Genomic DNA, 19219 nt, shown 5'->3' on the forward strand with positions numbered 1-19219 from the left:
AAAACATTGATTGCACCCTTCCTTTTGGGTACTGGCTTTATTCTTATGCCAAACAATCTTGATAACCCCAGACTAGAATTGAATCAGTATTTGAATTCCTTATGGTGGAATTCTTTAGTGGTTGGCTTTTTGTGTGTGCACCCCCCCCCCCCCCCACACACTCAAAGACACACAAATAAAGGTACATCCTGGACTTAGGCTGGTGTCTCTGCCTATTAAGATTCAAGAATTCGGGCCCTGTCTTTATTGAGAATTTACTGCAGTGCTCACCTGTAGGAAAAAATCAGAACAAGATAGAGGTAATTATTGATTTGTGGAGAAATAAAAAGTGAATGCTTCTGGTTCTAAGGCTACCCTTGGCTTGCCAATAATTGATTTTGTTTCTGAGAATAACTAGAGGGAATTTAAAGCAGTGTGCTCTTATGGATTTTCTTTTGCCAGTTGTTCTGCTTAATGCGCCTTCTTTGCATCGACAGAGCACCCCAGGGCTTTAGGAGGCTCTAAGCCTCAGGTAATTATCATTGTGCCCACATTCATGGGGAGACAGTGCTGTTTACTCTGGGTCAAGTTCCTTGAGCCACAGTGAAGCTGAAACCAGCAGAAATCTAATTCTAACTCAGCTGGTTCTTTGGGCAGAGTGGAATTGCACATACTTCTCTGCCTTCATGTGGAAATCTTCCTTAGATTTCACTCATTAATCTCACTCATAGTGAGACAGTCCCATGGCTACGCACAGTTCTTAGGGACTTCTTGAATTTTCTTCCCTGCTGCCCCCACCACAGCCCAAAGCCTCACAGGCAGAATGAGAGCAGTGCTCATCCTTGTTTAATTTTATGATTATTTCTAGTGTCCAAATCTACTGCCTTGAAGGAAGAAGTACATTTATGGGGCGAGCATGTCCTTAAATATCATTCTGCTTAGATACAACCTATATGCAGGCTGCTTACTTCCAGTTGGATAACTATAATCCCAATTGAATTACAAGTCATTAGAGAGGACCCTTCTTTCCTCCCTCTGTCCTTCCCTTCTTTTCTTCCTTTTCCTCCCTTCCAAAGTCCATCCATCTTATCTCTCTCTTTCTCTAAGGCCTTATACATGCTAGGCGATTGTCTTAGAAATATTGCTATGATAAAACAACCAAAAGCAACCTGCAGAAGAGAGGGTTTATTTGGCTTTGGAATATAGTGTATCATCAGGGAACCAAGGCAAAAACTGAAGGTAGAAATTGGCAGGCAGGAACTGAATCAGAGACCATGGAGGAAGGTTGCTTATTGGCTTGCTCAGCCTGCTTTTTTGTATCACCCAGGACACCTACCTAGGGTGTCACTGTCCTCAGTGAGCCAGGGCCTCCTCTCTATATCAAACATTAATCAAGAAAATACCTACAGATTTGCCTACAGGCAATCTGATGTAATCAATGTCTGAATCGAGGTTTGCTTTTCCTGGATAACTCAATTAAGGAGTTACCACAGATCCACACTTTTTTCCCTAGTTTAATTTCTAACTGTGAAAAGAACCAAAGCAGTTAGACAGCCCTGACCTTCATAACTTAGCCAAACTATTTCTTCCCATGTTTATCATGGCAGGACATGTCAGCAGAGGCCATTCCAGTTGCTGTAATGGACTCACTCATCTTCACTGCAAACCTACCATGCCAACACTCCCATTGGGCACATGGTCGTGAGATGGCACTGTAACCGTCCCTTCTGTACACGGATTGGCATTTAATTTTCATTGTTTGTAGGGCTAGCCTTTATGTCCTTGCGGTCATCAGCAAAGCTCACATCTTTTTTTTTTTTTATCTTTTAGAGTTTTTAATAGTCAAACACAGAGGTCTGCTTCATTTCAGCTCCTTTACTGCCGAGCCAGGGGGCAGGGACTGTTTCAACTTCTCGGCTTTCTCCTTGTCTGTGATGACCAGGGTGTAAAGGTACCTGCTGCAGCGAACCTTGAACTTCACATTATCCTTGTTCTTCTTGATCTTGACAGATTTGGCATCCTTTCGCCGGGCCGTGAGCAGGAAGTCCTTGATTTCCTCAATTTTCCGAGGCATGGTGACGGGCGCTCGGCGCTGGAGACCGTACAGCGGTGAGAACCGAAAAGAATGGAAAAAGCAGCTCACATCTTTTTGAACTGGAGAACATCAACTGTGCTTGCTTAGAGCCTGCTGGCAGAAGTTGGACATAAAGCTGGCACCTTAATGTGGTGGCAGGTATTTTCCAGATGTTGCGAAGGTTGTATTCTTTTCACTCTTCTCCGGTTGGTGTTTGTTGTTCTGTAATTCAGTACAAAGGTTAGGCCTCATGTCTCTGATTCTCTGCTCTGGAACACATGCTCTGGTTTCTCTCCGGTTCCTTCTTCAACATTCTTACTTGGTTATTTCCTGTTCTCCCTCTGGGTACTTCCTGTTCTCCCTCTGGGTACTTCCTATTTTCTCTCTGCATACTTCCTATTCTCCCTTTGGTGTCACCACAATGTGGGAACAACAAATACTCCAAAATGCACAGAAGTACGGGCAGGCGTACAATGGAGTATGTGAGGGACCCCACAAGAAAACTGTAGCAAGGTGGAGAGGTGAGTAATGAGTGCTCAGAAATAAATAGTAGATAATAAAAAAGGAAAGAGAAAGGTAGGCAAAAATAGATTTTGGGCACTAGCTGTTCAAGTTGATTCCAACTTGGTCAATGAAAGGCAGGAAGAGGGATCCTGGAGTTAAACTATCCTAAACTGCGCATGTCTTGAAGGGAGATCAGTTGATACTTACAGAGAAGGTGGTTTGATGCCATAATAAATAGTCTTTCATAACGTCACCGCCACAGCACACAGAGCCCATATACTGTACTCTCAGGCAGACCGAACCTCCCACCTTCCCTTCTAGGTAGGTCAGGGGGCACCAGCTGTAGAAGGGAAGTGATGTGACCAACTTCAGGTTTGACCACACAGAACTTCTTTTTGCTTGTCCAGCCCTTACCTTTCTACATAGATTCTGGTAGCCATTTGTTCCTTGCGGTGTGACTGCCCCTCATTTCTGACACACTTTGGACCAAAGAAATGAATCTTTTTGTTACAGGCATATTAGAACTTAGCATCACGGCCTCACCTAGTGTCTCTCAATTCCTGCACACTCTACCATGAGTAGATGCATGGTACTTTTAGAACAATTGAGAAATTTGCATTTTGAGTTGGTAGCACTAACTTAGTCAATGACACTATAGCTACTATTATCACCTCTGGAGATGCATTTTTTCCTCATCTTCCATTGGCCAGGCCCATTCCATTCAAATGTCATGACAAATTTCGATCCTCAGCTAGTGATTTCGGCCGGTCCTATGTAATATTTATAATTCACTTTAAATGTAAAAGAGCCTTCAACACCCTCTGCGTACACATCCATCTTTCCTTTCATTTTCTCTCGTGTTTCTTTGATAATTCCTCAAGGTCCAGTGAAATCTGCTCTCTTAACCTCCACCGTAACCTTTCCTTGTTTCTTTGAAAAATATTGTGCACGGCCGTTTGTGTAGTTTTCACCATGGGTTCACAGGTCACCAGAACCAAATGTAAATGAGAAAAAGAGAAACTGCAGGAGGGTTGGAAGGCCCTGCTGGTCAGAGGTTGAGGTCTATCATGACCTAGCAGCTTTCTCCCAAGCTCAGAAACACAAGGACTCCCTCCCGGGCAGCGGGACTTCTGGCTCTCTAGTTGCCTTTCTCTAGAGAATGTCTCCCGGCCCGGAGGACCTTATCTGAAAGCTGTCTCTAAGCCTGGAAGCCTGATTTATCTTTAGGGTGATGCTTGGTACAGTATGTTGCTAGAAGTCTTTTCCCTGCTGCACATATGGTAACTAAGACTTGTACTAGTGGTGTAGGAGGCTCTTCTGTATTTGTGTTGCTTTCATTGGTTAATAAAGAAACTGCTTTGAGTCTGGTGATAGGGAAAAACTTAGGTAGACAGGGAGACAGAACTGAATTCTGGGAGGAAGAAAGCAGAGTCAGAGAGAGACGCCATGGAGCTCCTGTCTGAGACGGACACTGGTTAGAATCTTGCTGGTAAGCCACAGTCATGTGGCAATACACAGATTTAATAGAAATGGGTTAAATCAACATGTGAGAGTTAGTCAATGGGAGGCTAGAGCTAATGGCCAAGCAGTGATTTAATTAATACAATTTCTGTGTGATTATTTTGGGTGTAAATTGGCTGGGCAGCCAGGACGAAAAGCAGGCCCTCTTTCTTTGCAACATACCAGGAGCTCTGCTGTAGGATCCTGCTGCCATATACAAGGTCTTATGTTAGGAATGTGCCACTTAATGCAGTTTCAGGGTTTGTCCCCAGGCTTCCAATCCTATATATTCCTTATACTCTGTAATAAGTTGAGCTGATTAACCAAAGTCACCTCCCAGACAGCTTTCTCTGTCGTACCCATAGCCATCCAAACCCTGTTCCCCACTTCTACTCTCTCCACCCTCGTGGACCAGTGCAGCCAAACCCAAGGAAGAAGCAGAACCACACAGTAGGATAACATCACAGGGTGCATGCTGGGTATAGCTTTGGTGCTGTGCTAGGTCATTGGCTGGAGGGCATGGGGCAGACTGCTGGGCCAACTCTCACTGTTGTTTTTTAGGAAAATATTTCAGAAGCAGGTGGGTTATAACAAATCAGTGATGGGCTTGACAATGGGATATTATAAAGAACATTGTATAGCTATTTGTTAGAGATTTCCAATCAAGCTATTTAGATGCTAAAATAGAACAGCCATTCTCTGAGGACTAAGAGTCATACAGCTATGGCAACTAGCTCTCTGACTGTTAGTAAAGATGAACTTTTATCCTCCGCCCATTAAATCGTGACCAGAAACCAAGCTTTGGATCAGTACTGAGTGGTAGAACTGTAACATTACTTTCTTAGAAAATGAGATTGGAAGCTATTCTAAATTCAGGGAAGTGATTTTCACTTTGGGAAAGGTGCATATACTTTACTAGAGAGTTGAGCTAGGAATGGCCAAATGACGGATTTAGAGGACTTGAAGATTTTCTCCCCATGAATTAACTAAAATTCAATCTTATTGCTTCACTTTTATTAAATAAAAAACTGAGGAGCTTTCCCAACTCTGAAACAAATGGACAATGAATCCCAAGGGTCTACACAGTGTAGCACAGCTGGGTAGTCTTAGGCTACCCACATGATTGCGAAGAAGGCAGCTGGAGTGAAGGACTGCTTGCCCTAGCCAAACTCTCCAAGATGCGGGAGTCTACACTGCAGCACTCACTGAGGAAATAGTCACAGCACATTTTGTCTGGCATTGCATGTCTGCCTGTCATCAAAATCTTCAGCACTAACATACATTCCTCACCAGAGAAAATTTTTTCTTTCTTTCTTCTCTATATTTAAAAATGTGTTTGTGTTGATGTCTTAATATATGAAACAAAGCTCATAAAAGCTAAATTTATTGTTTAATTTTCAGGAATCAAAGGGTTACTATTTTAACAATAACTATGCCATTCTATTAGGCAAAACTGTTATGTAGTAAAATATTAAGGGAAATAAGTTTTGAACAGTCTATCATAACTGCCAAATTAAAGTAATAAAGCAGGGAATGTGACAAAGACATTTGATAAAACTCTACTATTTTCTTTTAACCTATGGTCTTGACTCTTCATTATTTTCTTTGAATATTTATTGTATATTTATAAACGATTTATTTTTATGTTGTGCATATGAATGTTTCCTCTGCTTGTATGCATTTGTACCATGTACATTTCTAGTGCTCACAGAGGCCGGAAGAGGGAACTGAATCCCCTAAAACTGGAATTAAAGACAGTTGTGAGCTGTCATGTGAGTGCTGGGGACTGCACCCGGACTCTTCAAGCACACCAAGTGCTCTCACACAGAGTCGTTTCTTCGACTCCTTCATGTAGTTCTTCTTTTGAAAATAATGTTTCTGTTAATTCTTCGAGAATTTAATAAAATGTGTTTCAGTTGTATGTATACCTCTCCCCTTTATGTATTTCTTGATTCCGCTGCATTAGTTACTTTTCTGTGGTTATGATAAAATAGCTTGACAGAAGCAACTAGGTGGAGAAAGGGCTTATTTTGTGTTTCAGTTTCAGAAGGAAGCAGTCTGTCATTGTGGGCAGGACATGCAGCAGGCAAGGAAGGCGTAGGGGCAGAATCTGGAGGGTGATGTTTCCTTCAAACTCAGAGATCACAAAAGTAAATAGGAAGTTAGGTTTGGTTATAAAGCCAGCCCCGGTCATCCACTTCCCCAGTCAGGCCCCACCATCTTTCCAAACAATACTACCAGCTGGGGACCAAGTGTTCAGACACATGATTCTATCGAGGATGGTTTACATTTAAACTACAATAAGCTCCCTGCCAACTCCCATTTTGTAAGATGGGGATTTGATGCTTTTGGACTACTTATTCCTCCATAAGTACAATATCTTGTTATACTACTTTTGTTATATATTTGATAAATCAATATTTATGTTTCTTATAACCATGCAACATTACCCATAGTTGAAGTATGTGTACTAAATTGTCATTTCTTTTAATTTCCCCACTGTGGGTTAAATAGAGCATTTGCTTTTAATTTTATAGCTTTTTTAAAAAACTTATCTATTGATTTAGTCTCAAACCAAGTCTTTCAGAAACAGAAACCACACAATTCATTAAAATATACTGGATCGTCTCCTCCCCCACCTTTTTTCCTTTCCTCCCTCCCTTATTTCCTCGCATCTTTCCCCTCCATTCCTCTCTTCCTTTTCTTTTTCTTTCTCTCCCTCTCTCTGTCAGTCTTTTCCATTTTCATGACACTCTTCTGTCCTGAGTTCTTCCATCCTTCTATGGATCAACTCTAGAAGAAGATTTATGGTTATATTAGTGTCCTTCTGGACTTTCCCGTGACCTCATGGTCCAAATTTTAGTCTTTCTTCATTTGCTTCCATATTTGGACAAGCATATTCCCCCACAAACTTGTTTGTAAAAAAAAAAGATGCATGGTAAACAAGTTTGTGAGATTTTATGTTTGATTTTCATTCTATTTTTACACTTGAATGATTTTTAGCTATGTATTAATCCTTTCTTGCTACCAAAACAATATAACAGGCAGAGGGACTCACAAATGTGGAGGGAAATTTGACAGAACAGTGAAACTCTGAGAATGTGTTGATAAAATTATCCTTGGATCAGGGGTGAAGCCAGTGACTAGTTGACAGAAATTATCTGTAGAGAGGACAGGGGAACCAGGAATACAGATGGGGAGACTCATAGGAAGGAGTAGGGAGGGACTTAGTTTATTTGTCTTTTTGGTTTGGGAAGAGTGGAGAGACAATTTTCTTGCTGCATCTCCAGCCAAAAAGGAAGGTCAGCTGGTTGCTTTTTTTCGGTCTCTCTGAGCTAGCAGGTTTTCACACCAACATCTGATTCTCGGATCTTTATTGACAAATAGAACAATAGAGTCTTAGTTAAAACCTACATTTGGTGGCCAGGCCACCGTCCAAGCAGCAGGGTACTGACTGTGGGGCTTCGGTGGGGAGTTGGGGGAAGAGACAGATGGCAGTTAAAATGTCAGAAGGTAGAGGTGCGGCCACTAAGCCAACAGAAAAACAACTCAAGCAACAGGCACTTTCCTCGTGGGTCTGGAGACTGGGAAGTCCCAGGTCAAGATGTGTTTGGTTCAGTTTCTGGTAAGAGTTTAACTCCTGGTTATCCATGGCCACCTTCCTGCTATTTTCTCTCGGAACCTTTCCTTGGTGCATGGGTGTAGTGGCATTTCATTTGTATTTTAATTAATAAAACTTGCCCGAAGATCAGAAAAGTGAAGCAGCCACACTGGCCGGCCTTATAGGCCCGGCAGCAATGACCCACTCCTTTAATCCCAGTAGCTACACTAACTTGCCATAGAATCCAGGAGGTAGTGATGCATGCCCTTAATCCTAGAACTAGAGAGAATTATAAAATGGGAGGACACAGCTCTCAGTCTGAGTCTCACTCTGAGGTTTCCTGGAGGCAGGATCACCATTTTTGGACTGAGGTCAAGGTAAGAGTCAGTGGCTGGCTTCTTTGCTTTTCTTGTCTTCAGGTTGAAACCCAATATCTGTCTCTGAGTTTTATTTTTATTTGTGTATTTTTAATTTTTTTGTTTTGTTTTTTTGAGACAGGGTTTCTCTGTAGCTTTGGAGCCTGTCCTGGAACTAGCTCTTGTAGACCAGGCTGACCTCAAACTCACAAGGATCCGCCTGCCTCTGCCTCCTGAGTGCTGGGATTAAAGGCGCGCGCCACCACTGCCGGTTTTAAATGCACTTTTCAATTCACTGTGTTGTTCAGTTTCTTAAATGGAGAAATCAGTCTCTGAAACAGAGAAATCTCTCTCTCAAAACAATTCCTCACTTCCTTATCTAAATATCTTGATTTGATCATTTAATCTTCCCACTGAATTTGATCTCCTAGATTCCATTTCTCTGTTCTACTTCCAGCTTCTCTGTTGACTGTTGATATCACCACACACAGTTATGAGGCAAGACACTAGAGGTATACCATTTCCCCTCTACTACACAAGAGCAATTACCTCTGATTACATTTACTAATAAGAATAAAAAAATTGTAAGTACATGCTAATTACAAGAAGCTGTGTGCATTTGGAAAGATGGCACATTGGAACTCCAGCAGTGACTGGCAGTGCCATCTGCTACTATATGTGATATCTGTGTTCAACTTTGTGTCTTACCTTGGTTTTGCACTGGGGAAATGCAGGCGTTTAATGATGTGTTATTAGGAAATATGATCCTTGGCATTGGAAGCAGTAAAACTCATAAAATCAAACAAGTGCAATTCATGGGTCCCAGGGACCAAGAAGAGGTTCTTAATTTTTGTGGACAGAGTTTCAGTCTTGCAAGAGGAAGATGTTCTGGATACTAGTTGTACCACTTGACTTTATGTAATGCCACTGAACTGTGCACATGCAATTGGGTTAAACAGTACATTGTGTGCTATAATTTCATCATCATAATCCCAGAGAATAGGAGAGAGACAGAGAGACAGAGATAGAGACAGCGAGAAACAGAGAGAGACTACTCAGTCGTTCAATGACATTACCAATGCTGCAATTACTTAACTAGTGTTTTTGGTTTACTATCTTGAAAAGACTGAGGCATTTTTAGATGCTTCCACTGTTCCTTTTCCACTCCCATAGTCCTCACTTAACAGATCAGCAATCAAAGTGGGGATCCTACCAGTGACAAAGTGTATTTTATCCCCACTCTACTTTCTAGAATTAAGGATGCAAGCATAGATAGGGTTAGGCTTCTGGGACTGTTGGACCCAAGAGAAATCCATGTAGTCTAAGATGGTTTATCTAAACCTTGACCTCCTATGCTGGTTAGTTTTTGTCTAGTTTTGGCACAAACTAGAGTCACTTAGGAACTGAGTCGCCTTCAATTGCGGAATTAATTCTATCAGACTTACCTGCGGGCAGGTGGGACATTTTTTGATTGATGTGGAAGAGCTCAACCCACTGTGGGAGGTGCTACCACTGCACAGGTGGTCCTAGGCTGTATAAGAAAGCAACTTGAGCAACCTAGCAAGCAGTGTTCCTCCAGGTTTCTGCTTGAGTTCCTGTCCCAATGGGCTGTGATTGGGATATATAAACCAGATAAACCTTTTCCTCCCCAAGTTGGTTTTTACGTCTTCCTTGCAGACACAGAATGTTTCAGCTTTGAACGTTAAGCTTGCTTCTTCTAGCCTGCCTGCCCATTTTGGTGTCAGGGATCCCATGATCAACTGGCAAGCTCACCGAGTCTTCTGAGCCTCAAGGTTCTCCTATAGCTTTTTATTTATCTTGGTTAATTAGTTACTTATCTTCCCAAAGATCCATGTGGTAAAGACTTGGCTTTCTGTATGGTCCATTGGGAAAGTGGTGGAACTTTAGGAGGAGAGGCTATCGGAAGTCTCAGGTCACTGGAGGTTCCTTGAGGGGTTAATAGGACCTTACCTCTGTCATCTTTCTTTTTTTGTTTCCTGGTCAGGAGATGAGCAATTCTGCTTCCACATTAACTACCCACCGCAATGTGTTTTTAACCTTATCATAAATCCCCAAACATCAGGCCAGCAGATCATGGACGAAAATCTCCAAAAGTATGAATCATAATAAATAATCCATCTCTCTTTATAAGCTGACTATCTCAGGAATTTGTGCCAGTAACAATGGTTGGCTCAGTCTATAGTGACGGCATGTTTCTGTGCTGTACCGTGGTCGTTGCCTCCCACTCGCTGTGATGGTAAAGGCTGCCTGTTCTCTGCTATTCTGAGGTTTCATTTTCTCTGATGAAATGAGAGGGTGTGACTGTGGCTCTCTCCTGCTTATAAGGACAGTTAACATAGTCAACACCGCTGATTAAAGGTGCTGGGTGCTTTCCTTCACCAACAGATGCTCTTCTTACCAATGAGTGTTCTCAGGCTGTTTGAGCAGGTTGGCTCGGGTGTGCCCATCTCCATCTCCCCAAGCTTTCAGGCTCCTTTGCTCTATAGGAAACCAGCGAGTTTTTGGCATTTTGACCTTATTGACTGCTTGTTACTGTTGGGTTCAGGTTTCAGCTAACCAGTCCAGTATCCTACTAACCTCATTCCCTGATGCCAAAGCCAGTTCATTAAAATCCTAATTCTTGTGTTCCAGTGAGTCTATAACAATGCCTTCAGTCTGATTAAACTCTGTTTTCAACTCGCCTGGTGTCCCATTCTTCACACACATATTCCTTTAAGTCCTGGAGCAGGCCTAGCATTTCTTTATTTGGCTGCCAGCATCAAACTTCCCTCAGGACCTTGGAGACAAGAGAAGGTTGAAGGATGCACAGAATCCAAGGAGAAGCAGCATCCAATTTTGAGACAATTACTCCAGGTGTGGTTAGAGAAAAGTTATTGTTTTGTTTCTTATTTCTTATTCTTTTTGTTTTGTCTTTTAAGAAAAGTATGTTTCCCCCAGAAGGAGAGAAGGGAAATAGTGGTTCCATTTCATGGAAGGTTTGAAACAAGTTTTGGTGTTTGACCTCCCAATAAACCTCTCTTTCTTCGTATGGAGTAGTCCAGTTGCGTGATGCCCTTGCTTACATGGTTGTAAAATGAAGGAAATCACCATTCTGCTTCTGCTCAGAAAGGATGCTTTGGGAGCATAGTTAGGAGGTTACTTTGGGTCACACTTGGACCTTGGTTTGGCCCAGATGATTATTTCTTAAAAATGCAGTGTCTGGAGCTGCCTCGCTACTCCCCACAATGACCACAGCCGTGGGTTCCGAATATGTCACACACTTGGACAGGCAGGGAAGCGCTGGCCCTCCCTCTTTCTAGGGCTGTAATTAGCCTGGTCTTTTCTGCCTTTTGTCACGGTAAATGGTGCCTGCCAGTGTTTTGCCTGCGCTTAAACTGTGAAATGAATGACGCACTCCTTTTTCCCAGGAAGAAATTGAACTTTCTGGAGGGACCATCTTGCTCCTCTGGCTCACAGTGAAATCCACCTTTATTTCCGAATGGCTCACTCTTTTCAGTGAGTTCCCACTTCCTGGGGGACAGCAGCCCTCTGCTTGCTTAAGCCTTGTTTTTAGGGGGAGGTTGTGAATGGATTTCTCCGGTTTGCCAGGACTCTTAAGTAGCTGGTCTAACATTCTTGTGGGTCTTGGTAGGTAGCCAGCTTCTCCATCTATCAAACCCACCCATTGTTCAAGAGCCTGCTTGTTCCAGTCTAATCTAATGCTCCCCAAGGAAAGCCACAAAGAAAAGAACGAGAGAAGAGCCTGTCTGCAGAACAAAATCCTTCAGCGCGCCTCCTGGGACCACCAGAAGTCTCATTTCCCAAGGATTTTGGGACTTTTCTCTCTTCGGACCTACATTGCAGTTTCTGGATTGATTTACTAGCAAGGCCTCGGCCAGATGTCAAACTCCTTGGGCCATTTGCTTTCGGTTTCAGTGTGCACCTCACCTTGCAGAATAAGGCTTTATAGTCTGTAACCACGTGTGGTTTGAGGTCACCTTCAGCTTCCCTGTTTTTCCAGATCACTGGCAGTGGTGGCAATAACGAAAGCAGGAGCCTGTCCCTCATGACGGTGATCTAAAAGAACTCAAAGTAACATTAGCGATTCAAAAGCCTACACAAAAGCCTGGACAAACTTCCCAAGGATCTTATTTTGAAGAAATTACAGAAAGTAACAAGAAAATAGGCAGTCTTAGGCCTTCCTGCCTCACCTTTTCCAGCAACATGTGGTATTCTATCCTTCATGCCTGCCATGATGTCTCCTTGGCACTTCTTCGCATCGAGTGTTATTGTTTTAGGGCATCTACTGTTGCAATAATACTGTAGCATGGTATTTTATACCACAGGTAATTTATGAGAAGGCTCAATTGACTCACTGTTATGGTCCAAGACCAAGACCAGCTGGGTGATATTTGGTAATAACCTTCTTGCTGGAACCATCCCAAGGTGGCACAGGGCATCCCATGGTGAGAGACAGACAACATGCATGTATGTCCTTTCATGCTCTTTTGAAGCCACTGGTATTTGGTCATGAGGCTCCAGCTGAATGACTTTATCTAATTCTAACAACTTCCCAAGGATTCCGCCCTCAACATCATAGCCGTGTTATTTCCACACTCTTGATACTTCACAATACGGAGGTTGAACTTGAGTTTCAGAGAGACATGCCATATTCCAACACAGCAGCAGCCCCGAGGAAACCCTCCAGAGTAACTGTTTATTGTAGTCTTGGTTGTAAGGAGCAGAGTTTCTGATAATTTCTTACATCTTAAAAAAAAAAAACCACAAGATTTTCTCTGAGAGCAATTCAAAGCTCTGAGGAGCCTGAGGATGATAGATGTGGATTTTCTTTTGTTGTCAGAGACCCTGATTCATGATTACTTGTTATTTGTTTCTGGTGAGATAAGCATGTTTCACTTAGCTGAAGATAAATAAGGAAACTTATCCAAGGGTAAGTTAGGGACATGCCTGCATTACAAACGGTAGGCTTTACCAAAGGCAAACTTCTCTTGTGCGACTCCCTGAGATGGTTTAGTTCTTTGGAACTTGACTTAGATGCGCACCCAGGGAATGCTTTACTGTGGTACTCACTTTGTAGATGGGAAAGCATGCAATGTACTTTTGAGGCCAAACAGAAAAGACGCCATCAGGATTCAAGTGTTGGTGTCAGTGTTTCATGCCCCAGCCTGTGACACCAAAAGCAGAGTTACACTCGACATTTAGCAAGTTGTAAAGGAATGATTTTCTTCCTTCATTCCCCAAACGATGATATTATTGCTACAAACAGGCTTGAAGATCCTACTTCCAGATGGGAGTGGTGGTACAATCTGTACTTAAGGCTTGGGAAGTTGAAGTGAGAGGAAGGTGAACTTGAGGACATCCTGGGCTAATGCAGCAGGATCTTGAGGATATCCTGGGCTAATACAGCAGGATCTTGAGGATATCCTGGGCTAATACAGCAGGAGCTTGCCATAAAATAAGCACCATTAATAGCCAAACAACAACAAAACAAGAAAGAAGAAAAAGGAAAGAAAGAAAGAAGGAAGGAAGGAAGGAAGGAAGAAAGGAAGGAAAAAGACAGACAAACAGATGGAAAGAAAGAGGAAGAGTAGAACAAAAATTTCTACTGGTAAAGTATGGTTGGTTAAGATGTGAGAGCTGTAAAGTCCTGGGTGTTGTATTAGTTCTTTTTTACTTATTGCTATAAATAGCTACCTGGCCTGAAAAGCTTAAAGCAGAAAGGATTTACTGGGTCTCCCAGTTTGGGGAGGTGTCTTAAGTTCATCTCTGGCCGCAGAGTCAGAAGCATGCGGCAAGAACCCACGATGCAACTGCAGTCAGGAAGCAGAGGGAGGTGAATGTTGGTGTTCAAGTTGTCCCCCTTCCCTCTTTTATTCAGTTTGGGACCCCAGGCAAAGAGAAGGTACCACCCACATTCAAGATGAATCTTTCCTTCTCAAGTAAACAGCTCTAGAAATGCCCTCAGGAATATGCCCAAAGCTGTGTTTCCTAGGTGATTCTAAATTCAGTTAAGCCAGCAGTGAAGACTAATCATTATGGATCCACCCAGTATAGGCAGAATTTTTCAATGGGATTGCTGGCTCTCCAGTCCCTGACACAGAGACTTATTAATTACAAATGTTTGACTTGTAGCTTAGGCTTATTACTAACTAGCTCTTACAGCTTAAGTTAACCCATATATCTTATCTACACTCTATCACATGGTAGTACCTTTTTCTAGCATGGCATGTTCATCTCCTGTTTCCTCTACATTTGGTTGGTGACTCTGCCCTCCTTCTTCCTCTATGCTCTCCTGCCTAATCTCGTCCTGTCTAGCTATTGGCCAGTTAGCTCGTTATTAAACCAATGGGAGTAATACATCTTTACAGTGTACAAAAGGATTATTCCAAAGCCACCCAGTGTCAACTTGACATCCAAATATGGAACTTTTAACTATAACTTAACTCTACTCTTTGCCAAAGGCTTATTGTCCCCACATCAGTACAAAATACATTTAATTACATTGAAAGATTTCTAAAAGTATAGAGCCATCTGTATCAGCATGGGTCTCCTCACCCCAGTTAAAGCTCTCTCTATAAATACCCTCACTGATGTCACCATGTGTATTCTAGACGATTTTAAATCAACTCGAGTTGACAATGGAGATCAGCTATGACAGAAGTGTTACCTTCAAGTGGCTGGCAGGATTCCATTGATATCTGCATATCCATTATGGAAAACGTGAAAAGAGCGCAACTGTAAGAAGGTAGCAGGCAAAAGGCAGATCACAGTTACTACTCTGTAGATATGACAGTTGCTCCCTTGCTATTGAACAAGTAATAGGAAAGGTGTTGACAGGGTTGCTATTCGGTGAGGTAGAGGGTTTGTCTTACGTCAGTCTTGGCTATCCACGCTTCTCAGGCTCCGAGAAGTGATCTGCATTTTTATTGTCCTATGTCTCAGAGGACAAGCTTCCATTTGACCCCTGTTCTAATGGCTGTCCTTACCAATGGCTTCATCCCATATGGAGGAGACTATTACGCCTGTCTTGGAGTTCCTGTGGGAGTTCCAGGGAAATGATGAAAGATGTTCAGAGCTAATGGAAATCTTTTCTGGTTGTGGTATTTTTAGACCGGCAAAGAAACAATCTAGGACAAGGAATTGAAGAAACATTGGTTACATGAAAGAATTTGCCCTGATTTATAGATGAACAGAAAACTGACTTGAACATTCATCGAGGTTAACAAAACCAGTACCTCCAATGTTACAGAAAGAAATAGAGTAAAAATCTCACTGCTCCTTGCCACAAAACCCAAAACAGGTTTGCATAATTATCAGAGGCTAAAATGCCAATTGCTATCATGAAAGTATAAAAATGAAATTTCTGGTAGCATTTAAGTGTATCACAGCTACGTGGGTAAGGGAGTGTGTGTCTGTTATGTACTGTGAATAGACTCTGATAACTGTATTTGGATGTTCTCCGGGTAGAATTTTGTGATGCTGTTGATTGTCTTTTCATTCCTTAGTGGTGATATGCTTGCTCCTTTCATAAGGAATTATGGCTTAATCCCTAACTCTATGTGTGAGTTAAATGTACTATTAACCTTGCATTGTAGAGTTAGGTCCAACAAAGTTAAGTCCAACAGAAGTCCCTAATAGCTTTTTTCCCTGACAGCTCCTTTGATGCCTGAACTGAGTGACAGTGTGGTGTTCATGTCCAGGACTCACAGTTCAGTGATACCTAGTCCTTCATCAGAGGAGTGAGTATTCTCACCAAGGTAGGGGAGCTGGAAAGGTCAAAGAAGCTTTGTGGTTTGAGGTGATACGAAGACATTAATGCATCCTTGTGTGGAACACATAGAAACAGTCTGGCTATTTGAAGTTATGCCCTCTGGGCTGAACTGTGGAGGGAAAGGATGGGACTGAAGGTAACTGATCTAATGAAATGAATAATCCCAAGACTGAAAAGCACAGTTATGAAAGAATTATTGTTCTGTTTGGGTTTGGATCTGGAACATCTACCAAAGGCCCAGCTGTTAAATGCTTTGCATTGATCTTAGTGTTATTAGAAGATAGTGGAAATCTAAAAGAGGTGGAGCCTTGTGGAAGATCTTACATTATGCACATTACATAATGCACATTAGAGGCATTTCCTTGAGGGAGATTATGGGACATTGGTTCCTTCCTCTCTCTTTGTGTGTATCCCAGAGCAAGATGCATAAGGTAAGCAGCTCATTATGTCCTGAGCTTCCCACAGGACCCAGTGTGCAGCTGGTCCTGTAGATAGAGGACCACAACATTCAAAACTGAGCCCAAGTAGAACTTTCATTTTTTAAAAGTTGATTTGTAGTGTGGTAGCATGTGTTTAGAATCTCAGCACTGTGAAGGATGAGGCAGGAGAATTATGAGTTTGAGCCTATCCTGGTTTATGTGTGTGACCCTGTCCCCCCCGCCCCAAAAGAAAAAAAGAAAAAGAAAGAAAGAAAAGAAAAGTAAATCATTATGGGCATTTTGTTACAGTAACAGAGGGCTGGCTTACACAACATTGGATTTTTGTGATTTTTTTTTTAAGGAGTCATATGGGTGATCCTCAAGCAATGGAGCTCTTTCTATATGTAAAACACTTTGCTCAAAGATAGCAGTCACAGGCAAGGTTCAGGCATGACACTGATTCTGCATTCGAGGAGCGACAGTACATATGTTCTTAAGGGATAAATTGTAGTTCTAGGACACACACGTACACACACACATGTATACAGACATACACCACATTCACCCATACAATCTCATATACACCCCCAAACAAAACAAAACTAACACTTCTAGCCCTTGAGGGGCTGAGGCAGGAGAATCAAGACTTTAAAACCAACCTTGGTTGCGTAGTGAGTTTGAGAACTGATTGGAATGCATGAGACACTGTCTCAAAAAACAAGCCAAACCAACCTCCCCACAAACATCCCCCAACAAACCAACCAAAATTAAACAAAATAAATATTCTTCCCATTTTTTTTTCTGTACAAAAACTGGTTCTCACATAGCCCATATGTTTTTCCCGATTCCACACATATTTTGTGTTATGTGTTAAAACATTCAACAATCATTGAAGTTTTCTGATTACTTAATATTGAAGTAAAAAAGTAAGTTTATTTGAACAATTCTAAACCTCTAAACTTAGAAGGAAATTGAAGGGCCTAGCTTAGTCACTGTCCCATTGCTGTGAAAAGACACCACGGCCAAGGCAAGTCTTATAGAGGGAAACACAAACTGGGGCTTCTCAGTTTCAGAGGCTTAGTCCATTATCATCACGGCAGCAAGTGCTGGCAGGAATGGCGTGGTGCTGGTGAGGTAGCTGAAAGCTTTATTCTTTTCTTTGGGCAGAGAGAGAAAGAGAGAGAGAGAGAGAGAGAGAGAGAGAGACAGAGAGACAGAGACACACAGATACACACATACACACACACAGAGACAGAGACATACACACAGATTTGGGCTTTTGGAATCTCAAAGCCCACCCCAGTGACATACTTTCTCCAACAAGGCCACACCTCCTCTACTTAATCCTTCTCAAATAGTGCCACTCCCTGATGACTAAGCATTCAAAAATACAAACCCATGGGAGACATTCTTATCAAACCACCACATGCGCACATGTGGAATTTAGGTGACTTCATCAGATTTGTCCCAAAACTCAAGGAAGAGCAGAAGGGCTTAAAAATTAGGTTTTAGGCATGACCTTACACTATAAATAGTTGAGATGCAAAGGAAAAAACAAAGAATGGCTGCTAGTTATGCAAAGGGAAGAGATTTTTCTTAATGGAGAAAGGTTGGGATCTTAGGGCTCAATCAGATGCATATGGAATATGTTCCATTCATATTCCCTTAGGAATGGGGCTTGGAAGGTGTCCTGGTCTGCTTATTATTGCTGTGATAAAGACCATGGCCTAAAGTGATTCCCAGAGGGAAGGGTTTATTTCAACTTACAGTTTTCAGGATAGTCCATCCTGAAGAGAATGGAACCTGGAAGCAGGAACTGAAGTGGTGGCCATGGGGGAATATTGCTTACTGGCTTGTTCTCCTTAACTTGCTCAGCCTGCTTTCTTAGACAACCCAGGACCACGTTTCCAGGGTTGACAGCATCCACAGTGGGCTGTGCCCACCCTCATATCAGTCATTAATCAAGACATTGCCAGACAGACCTATGGGCCAACCTTATGGAAGCTTTCTCAATTGAAAGTTTCTCTTCCCAAAGGACTATAACTCATGTTAAGCTGGTAGAAACAAGTTGGGAAAGAAGGGAAACTTAGGACTGATAATAGATTCTGGTGAGAACAGCCAGTCTATATACATCATTGTTTTTGTTTGATTTTTGAATAAGTTATACAAAAAGAGACCAGAAAAGAAGGTCAGAGGGTGTGGTGGTTTGAAAAAAAAAATGGCCCTCAAAGGGAGTGGCTCTATTAGGAGGTGTGGCCTTGTTGGAGGAAGAGTGTCACTGTGGGGGTGGGCTTTGAGTTCTCTTTTACTCAAGCTTCCCTCCGTGTGACAGTCAGTCGACTTCCTATTGCCTGTAAGATGTAGCACTCTCAGCTCCAGCACCATGTCTGCTGGCACACTGCCATGCTCCTCTTCATGATCATAATGAACTGAACCTCTGAAACTGTAAGCGAACCACCTTCATCAATTTTTAAGTGTTGCAGTGGCCATAGTGTGGCTTTGCTTCACAGCAATAGTAACCCCTAACTAAGACAGAGGGAAAATGGACATCAAAGCCTTTAAACTCTATAGAATGCATGCAGGGAAGGAGGTATGGGTAAGATGTGAGGACTGGACCATGGCCCCTGCAAATCCCTATTTTTACTATAAGATATACAGAAGCACTTCAAGTTGACCTGGGAGCATGTTCGATACACTTAGTATTTTTTTTGGCAAAGACAACATATAATCACACATTAGCTTTTCCCTCTTTTTCTTTTCAGGCAAGGCCTCCCTAGGCAGCACAGGCCTGAACTCATGACTGCCCACATATTGGGATTACAGACGTGTGCCTCTGTGCCTGCTTACAGTTAGGTTTTTGATACTTTATTTCTCCTGATGTAATTCAGGATGGATTTTAAATGTAAGGTTTAGAGAAGGTCATTTGTTTGGCACACCTTTAAGGAGGGCTGGCTCTTTATGTTTTCGAAATGTGCCCAGGCTGGGACCTTTTGC

The 19219-nt window shown here is 42.3% G+C and overlaps 1 protein-coding gene across 1 annotated transcript; it reads right to left on the reverse strand.

Annotated features, from left to right (window-relative positions):
* Nucleotides 1-1787: 1787 nt before the first annotated feature.
* LOC125414295 (large ribosomal subunit protein eL38) lies at nt 1788-2107 on the reverse strand. Its single transcript, XM_048456146.3, has one exon. It carries the CDS (start codon nt 2051-2053, stop codon nt 1841-1843), a length of 213 nt encoding a protein of 70 aa, XP_048312103.2. The 5' UTR covers nt 2054-2107; the 3' UTR covers nt 1788-1840.
* Between the last annotated feature and the right edge of the window lie 17112 nt (nt 2108-19219).

Source organism: Myodes glareolus, chromosome 23, assembly GCF_982192425.1.
Source record: "Myodes glareolus chromosome 23, mMyoGla1.1, whole genome shotgun sequence".
In the NCBI taxonomy this organism is placed as follows: domain Eukaryota; kingdom Metazoa; phylum Chordata; class Mammalia; order Rodentia; family Cricetidae; genus Myodes; species Myodes glareolus.

Bases quoted from the DNA above. Each gene is read 5' to 3' on its own strand.
- LOC125414295 (XM_048456146.3), bottom strand. From the start codon at position 2,053: ATGCCTCGGAAAATTGAGGAAATCAAGGACTTCCTGCTCACGGCCCGG.